At 34.8% G+C, this 13,471-nt stretch overlaps 3 protein-coding genes across 3 annotated transcripts in view; 2 read left to right on the top strand and 1 right to left on the bottom strand.

Annotated features, from left to right (window-relative positions):
- Positions 1-13,471, top strand: part of grk7b (G protein-coupled receptor kinase 7b) — an 845,646-nt gene that overhangs the window by 751,680 nt on the left and 80,495 nt on the right. The window lies entirely within an intron of this gene.
- The window catches only part of rasa2 (RAS p21 protein activator 2), a 241,741-nt gene that overhangs the window by 179,690 nt on the left and 48,580 nt on the right, over positions 1-13,471 (top strand). The window lies entirely within an intron of this gene.
- The window catches only part of LOC100332250 (transmembrane protein 255B), a 71,609-nt gene that overhangs the window by 56,745 nt on the left and 1,393 nt on the right, over positions 1-13,471 (bottom strand). Inside the window, exon 2 of the mRNA XM_087293392.1 lies at positions 13,300-13,442. Within this exon, the coding sequence (XP_087149518.1) occupies positions 13,300-13,442 (143 nt within the window). The remainder of the gene's footprint in view (positions 1-13,299; positions 13,443-13,471) is intronic.

The following is a 13,471-nucleotide window of genomic DNA, read 5'->3' as shown; positions in this document are numbered from 1 at the left end:
AAACTGTCCCCTGGTTTTCCATTTTTGGGTGCACTGCACCTTCATTTTATAAGGTAACATGGAAATATTAAATAATATTTAATAAACATAACTTTGTGCTGAACCAAAACATAAATTGGAACAAAAATAATTGATTCGCGTAACCAAAGACTGTTAAACACACAAAATGATTTCAAAGTCAACTTAAATGTCAGAGTGACCAACCTGCTTTAGACGGATTTAAGAATATTGGGCACCCATATGGGCCACCGTAGAGGGCACATATCTCCGCATTTTCAAAACAACATTTTAAAATACGCATTATCTTAATAAATAAACCACAAACTTGAGTTTAAAACAACTACATTCTCGCATGAAAAATTGTTAAAACTTTATTTCATAACACATTTATTATCTAGTCATCGAAGACAGGGGCATGTCTCAATAATGTCTAGGCCGATTAAAGCATGAGGTTTGCCGGATACATGAGTGATGGAGCGCCGTCAACCCCTGGAGGTCAGAATCTCCCCTATCGGCAAAGCACACTTAAAAGTAGACATGATATCTATAAACAAACCACAGATTTGAGTTTGGAAGAACTATATTCTCGCATGAAAAACTGTTAAAACTTCATTTCGTGACATATTAAACGCAGTATTTATGATATGATCTGGCTTCATCCGCCATTATATTTCCTTGTTGGTGTGAAATGAACTCTGGGAGAAAAAAAAATATAATTCTCAAAACACTTCAAGCGAACCTTATTCTTATTGTTAAAGTCAGATATATGTAATATTTTTGCTGGTAAAGTGAAAAAAAATATTACCGTTACTATTTTATCAATATCACTTTTGCACTGGTTCGGTTCAGCATTCAAACGACAACGAATCGGATTGAACCGTTTGCTCGGGAATTATTTTATCACACGTGTTCACAAGCACATTCAGCAATATGTGTATAAATGTGTGTGGTCGAGCAGTTTAACGAAATAGTAATGATTCATTGTTGTGTCTTACAATAATATACAAAAAGGAATCGGTTTTAGGCAGATTCGACTCTTTACTGTTCTAAGGAGCCGATTCATAGAACCGAGCCGACTCGATTCGACCTTCACCAGGCAAGCAATGGCTCTTCTAATTTGAAATCAACCTGTCGCCTTTTCTTCCAGTGAATTCATCCTCGGTAAGTGTTTAAAAGTCAAATTCTGTTCGTTAGAGGATTGTTTTGTGTATATTTCCGTGTAGTGTGTGTAATTTAAAATAATTAACCAAGTTAAGTTACTTTAGTTGTAGGTAACGTTACTCATGTCACGTTATTCGACGCCAGACCGTGTTTGTAGTGTTTGCGAGGTATTAGATAACGTACAGTGAGTTTATCTTGAGTGAGTTTTTGACAATAGTAACGTTAACGTTACCTGAAAAAAACTTAACTTTTACTTGGGGTTAACTGCATTCATGAATTCTCTATTTCAGCACAACACTGAGATGAAGGCAAAGTCACCATGAAAAGTTAAACGTTAAGGTAAGCTCTGGTCTTCACGTGGTCATTATGACTAAGTTATCATTATGGTTAAATTTGTTAACTGTAAGTTAACTTAGTTATTCAAACTAAACTCCCAATGAAACAAGTCTAAACTGTTTTATTAAATTGAGCTGATAATAAAATTCAGTTGATGTCTTTTAAGCTAACGTTAATATTAACATAATTCATATTAATTGTCTATTTCTCACTGGTTAATAAGCTGATTGTATAACGTTAGTGTGTCATTAATTGTACATTTTCTTTATGGTGTTCAGGTGTAGGGAATGATTTGTATACAAATTTATTTGAACCCCATACAGATTGGTATGGTTGTACCATAGATTTAGATTATTAAATGTTAAGTCTTATTTTACTCTTATTATATTTATCTTTTTTGCAGCTACAGTAACGTAATTGATGTTGAAAAACTGATGCTAACAATCTCTCCTCACTTGATTATTTAAGGTAATGTTGATGTCTTCATCATTTTGATCAGATTTTGAAATGTCAAGTTGTTCACAGATTTGTTGTGAGGAGTTTCATGTACAACCTCTTTTTCTTCTTCCAGTAGCAACGCAGTAGTGACGCAGTGGCGCAGTAGGTAGTGCTGTCGGCTCACAGCAATAAGGGTGCTGGTTCGAGCCTCGGCTGGGTCAGTTGGCTGAATACAATGGCATTATGATTCTGCTTGCTCACAGGAGGTACTTGATTTAGTTTTCCTCAAGCGATACATCAGTTTTTATGAGTAATGCGTGACACTTTAATTGAAGGGACAGTTCACCCAAAAATGAAAATAATAGCATCTTTGGCATCCTCCACTTGTTTCAAAATAGTTCGATTTTTTTGTTCTATTGAACACAAACTCATATATTTTTTTAAAGAAATTTAGTTCAAATATGGATGTCCATAGTTTCTGGTTTCTAACATTCTTCAAAATATCTGCTTTAGTGTTCAACAGAAATTTAAATGGATTTAAAACACATGGAGTAATGGTGGCAAAAAAGTAAACTATCCTTTTAAATATTTCATTCTGAGACTTATTTATATGTGTCTTGTCTTTTGCCATATTGTCTTTCTAGCTCAGATTGTGATGGACCTGGAATGTGACAGCAGTTACTCTTAAGTCAAGAACCAAAAAAAGCACAGATGTGGAGCGATCTGCAACTAAACTAACTGGAGGAAAGGAACCTTTAGGTAAAAACACCTGCTTTATGCCAAATAAAATACTTCAGATCTAAATAGAGTATTATTTTTTTATTCTTATTCTAATTTTATGTTATGTATATACTGAATAGAAGTCATTTAAAATTTCACAAATGATTCAATATAAAATATCATCTAGATGTCTTATTTTTCATTGTATTAAATAGGGGTGCTCAACCCTGTTCCTGGAGATCGACCTTTCTGCAGAGTTTAGCTCCAACCCTGATTAAACGCAACTAAACAAACTAAATAGTATCTGAAGAACCACTTGGTAAATACAGACAAGTGTTCTTGATCAAGGTTGCAGGTGAGCTCTGCGGAAAGGTAGATCTCCAGGAACAGGGTTGAGCACCCCTGATCTAAATGCTCAAAAATGCTGTTTCCGAGGCGAGGTTGGATCTAGTTCAGAAATAGATTCATTAGGATCAATGCTTAAACTAAATGTTTACTTCTCTCTGTAGACCAAACATGCTTAGTATCCCACATATTTTAATAAATTATTTATTTTGGTTACTTTTACATCTATATATGGGTTAGCAAGTATTTAATAAATAATATTATTTTAAACCACTTGACTTAACCAAATGACTCTATTACCCTAGCTGCTGGGAAAAAAAAACATGTAAAATAACAGATTTTTTTTTTTTTACAGTGTGGGGGAACATACTACCTGGATGTCCAACAAAGACTGCACAACAGCTCATTTGATGGCACATATTCTGTCCTGTCTACATCTCTGACGAAGTGCTTCGACATCAGTGAGTAATAAATCTTCATATTATCATGCATTCAGGATTTCTGTAAGCCTATCTTTAATGTTAGTTTGTAATCAGCAGTGACTGTTTTAAAAAAAATAGGTATTTAAATTATTCTTAACGTTTTACTGATGCTGTGCACAGTAACGTCATGATGATTTAATTTGAGGAAATGTCACTGGTGAGGTGTAATAATATTTATTTGTCTCACTGACATGCCATCACTGCATATTGAAATACAGTAATACGAATTGACCGCAAAATATTATCACAAACATTTCATGAAGTAGACTGGTTGACTACTCTTCAGTTCTCTGCTCAACTTTAACACATTTCGTCGTGTCGCTGCGCCTCTCGACAGATTTTGCAAAAAATAAATGCTTAGTGATTACTTTGTTTTATGCGAACCAAATATCAGTAACTTATCATTAGCATTATTTAACGTAATCTTGTCTGTAAGTTAAAAGTAGATTTTCACATGTTAAAAGCTTAAAAGTGCTTGATTAACATTAGTCACGTTAAATTTGATTATTTTATTTATTTATTTTTTAATATGTAGCCTCTTAAGGTCAGAATTAACTGTGTTCACCTCTCTTAAATTCGTGGAAGCGCTAGTGTGGTCATGGAATCAGATATTCAAGCTATACAGAGTCAGACATTAAGTTAAGATGAGACTTTATTTTTTACATACCTGTGTGGACACTTGACAAGTGTTGACTTGACTGATCTTTTCCCCATTAACGTTAGTGTAATTGTAAATAGACAACAATCTGTATTTTGCCAACAAAAACTATAAAAGCAGTGTTTTATATATATAAAACAGCAGTGCGGTGTTTGGTTTCTGAATGAATGAAATAATTTGAGGCATGATTAGTTTTTACTCCAGTGATGGATTTTGCTTGTCATTTTTGCAGGATCATCAGAAGTGCTCCTGCCCTTTTTCACTGTACCTTTTCCGCAACATCATTTGGCCTTCATCATTTCGTGTCTTGTAGCAGTATTTTCATCTGTTTTTAAAATTGTAATACTTTTTGATACATTAATTGTTGACTGGTTTTAATGATCAATTTTTCATTAGTGTTCTGTTGCTTTGTTATATTGAATAATTGCTACTGTTTCAGTAGGGTTTACACAATAAACTTTTATTGTGAAGTTAAAGTTTCAGTTTCTTTATTTTTCTTGTATTTCTTGAACAGTTAAAATAACATTTGTGCAATTTTTGAACATTTTTGCTCATTATAAAGTAGCACTATTAAATACAATAAAATAACATTTAATAACTGTAAAATACTATACAGTAATAATGAAAGTAACGTTAAAATACCGTAGTTCTGCATGGTAAAAATGTACAGTAAAATACTGTTTTCAGTTTTGCAGTATGTGTATCACTACTGTAATTGGTGTTACAGTAAAAAAAGAAAACAGTAAAATGATGTATTACATTTTACAGTAAATGTAATACTAAAGTAATTAGTATTACAGTAATGTTACTGTTTTATGAAATACAGCAGCTACTGGATAATTGTTGCCAGTAACTTACTGTTAATTTAACAAGAAATCGTTTACAGTGTAAGAGTTTTTTCATTATTATCCTATTTAAACCTGAAGTCTTCTGTGAATACAACCAAAGTATTTTTAATAAGTATTTTATTATATATATATATATATATATATATATATATATATATATATATATATATATATATATATATATATATATATATATATATATATATATATATATATATATATATATATATAAAGTATTTCAAAGTAAATTATTGTGTAATACAACCAATGGAAAATGAAAAATTCATTCATTCATTTTCTTTTGGCTTAGTCCTTTTATTCATCTGGGGTCGCCAAAGTGGAATTAACCGCCAGCATTCAGCATAAGTTTCACACAGCGGATGCCCTTCCAGCTGCAACCCTAGTACTGGGAACCCTCTGACATTCAAACTCAAGTCATTTAGAGAGCATGTCTTTGGACTTTGAGGGAAACCGGGACACACAGGGAGAACATGCAAACTCCACACAGAAATGTCAATTGAACCAGTTAGGACTCAAACTAGTGACTTTCTTGCTGTGAAGGAAACAGTGCTAACCACTGAGTCACCATGCCGCCTAAATGAAAAATTACTATTTTCTATTTTTAACATCGCAAGCAACTATATTCTCAAGAAACGCTGCTGCTGTACCAAGGCTACATCAGGCAGACAAATATATAACATGACTCAATTCATTATGCTAAGCTAATCTAACAGTGACCCCAGAACAAGAAATCTGCTTAATGGATTGTAAAAAAGGTTCAAGTCAACCATTTAACTCTCGGAGACTTGAAACCTTTTTCAAAAAATGTGGAGTGTTAATTTAAGGATTAAAGTAATTCCTAGCATGCCGATTTAGGAGGAAATCTTAGGGACTGAGCCACCATTGGTAAAAAAAAAACATCAAATGTACATTTAAATATTTGAAATATGTGTTTTGGGTGGCTCCGTGGGTAGAACTGTCACCTCACAGCAAGAGGGTCGCTGGTTCGAGTCTTGGCTGGGTCATCTGGCACTCCTTGTGTTGGTGTGGGTTTCCTCAGGGTGCCCCGGTTTTCCCTACAGTCCAAAGACATGTGCTACAGGTGAACTGGGTAAGCTAAATTAGCCGTAGTTCATATGTGTCAATGAGAGTGTATGGGTGTTTCCCAGTGATGGGTTGGAACTAGAAGGGCATCCTCTGCGTAAAACATATGCTGGATAAGTAGGCAGTTCATTCTGCTGTGGAGACCCCTAATTAATAAAGGGGCTAAGACAAAAATAAAATTAATGGCTGAATTAAAATATATGTTTTAATATATATATATTTACATTTATTTTCTTAATAACAAGAGGACAAAAATATTTAAAAAAAATTTGTGCAGATTTATGCTTTATGAATACAAATTTGAACATTTTATTATACATATGTTTTAATTATTTTAGAGAAAATTTAACCTTTTAGAACGCAATTATTTCCTTAGCCTGCATTTTAAAATCTTTATTTGAAGTGACAACATAATATTGAACTCAACTTTTCATGAACTGTCCCTTTAATACTTGTCTCTATTCCTTTGTGAAATTGGTCTCAGCTGCTTTGTAAATACGTTTTAAGAGAAAACTTCTGGCTAAAAATTTTAGAAGAACTATTAGTGGTTAAGATAAAATGTTTTGTGAATACAGGCCTTGATAAAGTTCATCAAGCTCCAAGAAACGAACAGATAACAGACACATACAGGTCCTGTTAATCTGATTCTGGCAGAAATTGTAATAGAAAGCAGAGATGTGATGTGAAGTGGGAGAATAAAGTCTTGAACAGCCATTCTGTAGCATGCTGGGCGAGTTGCAGAAGTTTGATAAAAGTGCTGTCACATTTATCATTCTTTGGCGGATTTTCACTTCAGTCCTTTCACACCATCAGGAATTTTACATCAAGGTGAAAGATTTCCCCATGCAGGTTTTGCAACTCAAATGATTCATGTTTATGTGCCAATCACTATGTTATCCAACAGAACGCTGCTTGGTTTAAAAGTACATGAACCACTTTTGGCTATAAATGCAATGTATAAAGAAGGAAATATGAACGAATATTTATTTCAACCTATGTGAGTCTTTTATCTCTCTTATTGACAAATACATACAACTATCTGTGTAGATTAATACAATACAGATAGAAATGTTTGGACTGATGAAACATGAAGAGAATCTAAACATGACGTCAACATTATATTGTTAATTTTACATGACATTGTAAAAATGTGCCCAGGACATTTTTGAAAACCCACAAATAGCACGTTGTCTAGCAGTTTTGGTTTTCACAAATCCACTAGAGGGTGCCATGTATATTTGTGGCCATCTCAAATATGTTACTAGGGCAAATATGTTACTCATCCATGCCATTTCTTGCAGATCCACCAGTGTGTAAATTTCTACAAATATTAACGCCCTTCTCGTGTGCGTCCAAGAGAGAAGCCGGTCGGCCAGTCGTGCATATTATATTAGTTTGATATGGACTCACTCCACACTCCTCTTTCCCTAACCAACTGTTAGTGGGCTCTATTTTAATGATACAGCCGCATAGTGTAAAGCGCATGGTGCAAAAGCATTAAGGGTGTGTCCGAATCCAGGTATGCTATTTTAAGGACAGAAAAATACGCTTTGCGCCACGGTGCATGGTCTAACAGGGTTGTGCTTATTCTCTTAATGAGTTATAGGTGTGTTTTGAGCATAACGTGCATTAAACTAATCAGAGTCTCATCTCACATTCCCTTTAAAAGTCAGTTGCGTCAGGCCATTTGCTGTTTACATGGCGGACTTTGTAAGTGGAAAAATTGAATACTTTACTAGCGAGAAAACAATTAAACAGACCATCTTCAGCGCGAGTTAAAAGAATGAGTCTTCTCCATTCAGCCTCTTTACTTTTACTCTTTACTCCTTTATTTTCATGAAGTAAGGAAACAGTGGAAACTCACTCCACTGAAGACATCTATTGGCCTAAATATTTGATTTCGTTTGTTAAGCGCAAAGATTTGTTTCAGAATTATTTCTAAATTCGATTACCAGCAAATTAATAAATGAACAACAATAACAAAGTGTGTTTATAAAAGTTATATCCAAACACACGTCCTATACTTATGCCACATATGGTGATGCATACATCCCCAAAACCGGACAGGTGGACAAATCTAAACTTATTTTTATTAAAACAAATATAAATATGAATAAAAATAAATGATACTGCTAATAATAATAACATTATTTATTAGGCATGGAGGCAGTGTGTTTTATATTTATGTAAAAATACTACATTTTGCAACATTTTAATCCTTTATATCTTTTTCATTTGTTAAGATATTTGTGTATTGCTCTACATCCAGTGTGTCTTAAGCAACGTGATACTGCTAATAATAATAACATTAAACAAATTGTCATGAATAAACTAACAATGAGCGCACAAAGCGGCAACAATGGATTTGGATGCAAACAAGGTGCAAAACGTGAAAATTAGGGTTGCGCTTGTCTGAAAATAGCAACAAATCCCACCAAACATGTCTTGTGCCGGGTGTATGATAGAGCCCAGAGTTTTCAAAAGCAAACTAGAAGAAAAACACCATTGTGACTGCACAATTCTACAGCGTCCTGACACTAAATTTTTTAGGATTTGTTTAACCTGGTTTATGGAATCCAAAAACTCAAACTCCGCTCCGCTCCCACGTCTGGAGCTATTCTCAGTGAGCTACCGTGCAAACCACGCACGCCAGAAAAGCCATTGATATAGAGATAAGCAGTCAGCGGTACTGCCCCATAGTGTTCAATTACATATAAAATGCAGCCATATGTACACACGAGTACATATTTCTTGGTTCTCAAAAATGTACACCAGTGAACATTTTCCTAATCAGCCTGTGCTTGTATTTTTAGGGGTAATGTACAGCAATGTTAACGTGAGAACAGCAGGTGCAAATGGCACTCGCGAGAGATCTGAAAAAGCATACACAGCGGCCTCTGGTGGATTAGCGAAAACGAAAACTGCAAAAAAAAAGTAGTACAATAGTGTGGTTGTCAATGGAAGCATCCAATCAACAAATCACATGCCAGCAACTCAACGCATTTAGGCATGAAAATATGTTCAAAATGAAGAGCTGAATTTAAAACAAAAAGCTTTGGAATGAGGGGAAATGATGTGTGAAGTGATTTTTGATGTTGCCTATTTGTTGATGCCAGATAAGGTGTTAAAAAATGACTGTTGAATCTTTTCTGGGTGAAAAATGCCTCAAGCCAGAGGTCAGAGATGAATGGTTAGACTGACAGAAAGCCAACGATAACTCGAATAACCACTTGTTATTTCTCAGCAGGGGTGGACTTAAATTAGGGGCCCTAAACAATTTCAGGCATGGGACCCTAGCATTGAAACTCAAAACACTTTATAGTTATTTTTTCTAATGTAGATTCATTTTTTTTTGTTATTTTTGTTTTTTGTTAATAAACTGCATGTTAAAAATATATTTCAAGTGGAACCTTTATCTTAATGTACAATTAAATTAAAATTAACTAAAGTTCCACTATTCACAGGGTCCCAGGTATTGAAAAGAAATAATACCAATAAAACCTTAATGATTATAGACAGATTTACAACGTTGGGGAGTGACACAAATAACTAAGGTTTGGATCCAAATGCAGGTTTAATCAGTAGTCAGGCAAGCAAAGGTCAATTCAGGTGCAAACAGATATATGCAGACAATCCAGAATCGTAGTCGAATAACAGGCAAGGAGGTCAGAAGGCAGGCAGCAAACAAGGACAAAGGGATAAGCTAGGCTAAGGTCAAAACATGGAGAAACAAGACAAGGAAACCGCGTTGTAGTGTTACTATTACAGTTAACAAGACTCGGCAATGGAAGTGAGTGAGTGTGCTGCTTAAATAGTGTGTGCAATCAGTCTCTGACAATCCTCAGGTGGTGCGAGTAATCAGTCTAGATGAGGAAGCATGTGTGAGTGTGACCGGAGTGCATGTATGAAAATGTAGTCCAGAAATGGCGGATTTGTAGTCCATGGTTATAGAGAGTGAAATCCAGCAATCTTATGGAGTACGATCGCTGGTTATCATGACAACATGACGGTAAATTTATCAAATATGATTCAAATAGGCTTCTTGGCATTGGTCGGAGCCCCCTAATTCCTTGGGGCCCTAAGCAGCTGCTTACCTTGCTTATTGGTTAAGTCTGCCCCTGTTTCTCAGATATGCTTTTCTAAGTATTGTTGCTGAACATATCCATCTCTTCATTACCACAGAGCGTTGGTCTGGTGATGGCTTGCCTTATAGCATAGCGAATAAAAAAAATGGTTTCTTTAACATGACAGCGAGTTCACCATACACTGTAAAAAATATCCCGTTTTGTATTTTGTGATTCGCAAGTGTTTTCTATTTATTTACGGCTGTAAATTGCATTATGGGACATTGATCTCCGCTCTGTCGATTTTTGGTGTTGAAAATTCAAATTGATTTAACAAAGTGGCTTTTATTGACATTTTAGTCCTTTGAAATAATATAATGTGTAAGACATAATATCTTGAGAAATAAGTCTGTAAAATAACAGAAAATGTCCTGGCAGTTTATTACAAGGTTTTTGTATCGTAATATACCACACCAACCCAGACAATATATCACTTTAAACTATTACAAATGTCAATAAAAGTCACTTTTTTTAACTTTTCAAAGTTAAAAGTTGTTGGAAGAAACATCAAGGTCCCCTAATGCAATTCATAATCATAAATGAACGGAGGCAAATAAAAAATAAAATGTAAGTGTATTTTTTACAGTGTAGCCTCTGCAATTACTGGGTTTAAATCCAAAAGAGCACATTTGGTATCTGGTGAAAGGGAGATTCACAGGCTACAGAATATGTAAGATGCTATCATATCAACATGGACTGAAATCTCTAGTTTCCAGCATCTTGCTGATGCTATGCTAAGAAGTGTTTCTATAATGAAACAGCACGATTAAAGATGGTTCACTATACTATTGTGAAGCATATTTGTTATGTATATATTATAGTATTTGCTTACACATGGTTAATGAATGCTAACTGTAATGTTACTAATGGGTTGGTAAACTGTATTAAATTCTGTAGTATACTTTAGTTTTTACTACAGTAAACTGTGGTGTACAATATACTCTACAGTAGTAGAAAACTGTACATTTATTAACGTTTAATCATTCATTTCCCTTCAGCTTAGTCCCTTTATTTATCAGGGGTCACCATATCAGAATGAACCACCAACCTATCCAGCATATGTTTTACACACGCTTTTCCAGCTGCAACCCAGTACTGGGAAACACCCATTCACATTTACATACATCTTAAAGGAGCTAATAATTTTGTCCTTAAAATGGTGTTTAAAAAAATTAAAACTGCTTTTATGCTTGTCCAAATAAAAAAAATAAGACTTTCTCCAGAAGAAAAAATTATTATAAAATATACTGTGAAAATTTCCTTGGCCTGTTAAACATAATTTGGGAAATATTTCAAATATTTGAACAATTCAAAAGGGGGCTAATAATGCTGACTGTAACTGTATGTAAGGATGAAAGGGCTAAATCTGCATTTATTCCAAAACTGCATTTATATATTGTATTTCAGATGAAAAGTGATAGTCTATTTAACAGTTTGCAGTTTTCTCATGAAGATTTGCCTTGGAACGCTTGGTGGGGCTCTGTCTGTTTTGGCAGCTTCTATGTGTTACATAGACTTACAAAAGTGGATTTGCCTTGGCTTTTGAGGGAATGACTACTATAGCTGAAATTGGATTTCTTCCTGTCTTGACAGAAGACACATTTCTAATGGCTGCTTTCTTCACAGACTATGATTCAACTGAGTGAGAGATTTAAGTACGTTCATTGGTTGGCTGGAATGGACTGGAATTTTCATTGTGATCAAAAATAAACTCTATAGTTTCCCATGCAGGATACAGTATGTGCTGAAAGATTTATATAAATATCAGAATATCAGAATACCAACACTGTGTGTGTGTGTGTGTGTGTATACATATATATATATATATATATATATATATATATATATATATATATATATATATATATATATATATATTCATTCATTTATTTTCTTGTCGGCTTAGTCCCTTTATTAATCCGAGGTCGCCACAGCGGAATGAACCGCCAACTTATCCAGCGAGTTTTTATGCAGCGGATGCCCTTCCAGCCGCAACCCATCTCTGGGAAACATCCACCACACACACATTCACACACACAATCATACACTACGGACAATTTAGCCTACCCAATTCACCTGTACCGCATGTCTTTGGACTGTGGGGGAAACCGAAGCACCCGAAGGAAACCTACGCGAACGCAGGGAGAACATGCAAACTCCACACAGAAATGCCAACTGAGCCAAGACTCGGACCAGCGACCCAGCGACCTTCTTGCTGTGAGGCGACAACACTACCAACTGCACCACTGCTTTGCCATATATATATATATATATATATATATATATATATATATATATATATATATATATATATTCACACCTACTGGCCACTTTATTAGGTACACCTTATTAATCCTGGGTTGGACCCCCTTTTGCCTTCAGAACTGCCTGACATCCTCTGTGGCATAGGTTCAACAAGATAATGAGAATAATCCTCAGAGATTTTGGACCATATTGACATGATAGCAGCACACAGTTGCTGCAGATTTGTCAGCTGCAAATCCATGATGCGAATCTTCCGTTCCACCACATCACAATGGTCCTCTATTGGATTGAGATCTGGTTACTGTGAAGGCCATTATAGTACAGTGAACTCATTGTCATGCTCAAGAAACCAGTCTGAGATTATTCACGCTTTATAAAATGGTGTGTTATCCTGCTGGAAGTGGCCATCAGAAGATTGGTACACTGTGGTCATAAAGGGAAGGATATGGTCAGAAACAATACAGTATGTGGCATTGACACAAAGCTCAATTGCTTGAATGTCGAAGCAGAAATCAAGACTCAACAGACCAGGCAACATTTTTCCAATCTTCCATTGTCCAATTTTGGTGAGCCTTTGAGAATTGTAGCTGACACCATCAACTATGCTACGTTCAAAGTCACTTAAATCACCTTTCTTCCCCATTCTTTACCATGTACATGCCTAAATGCATCGAGTTGCTGCCATGTGATTGGATGATTAGAAATTTCCGTTAATGAGCATATATATATATATATATATACATATATATATATATATATATATATATATATTTTTTTTTTTTTTTTACATATATAAAAAATTTAATTATGACACTTACAATAATGCCTGAAATGTATCCTGTGATGCTGACACTTTCCGTGCGTGTACTGATGTAGATGCCCATCACAACTATTAGCAAAGACAGACTTAACATCCCAGAAACCAGCCACTGAGCTTTTCTCCTCCTTATCTTTAACACATCTGCCAGAGAAAGAAAGGAAGAGTTAACT

The sequence above is a fragment of the Danio rerio genome, chromosome 18, assembly GCF_052040795.2.
Source record: "Danio rerio strain M-AB ecotype USA chromosome 18, GRCz13ab, whole genome shotgun sequence".
Classification (NCBI taxonomy): Eukaryota; Metazoa; Chordata; class Actinopteri; order Cypriniformes; family Danionidae; genus Danio; species Danio rerio.
The sequence above is the reverse complement of the archived record's forward strand: the minus strand, read 5'-3'. Positions and strand labels throughout refer to the sequence as shown.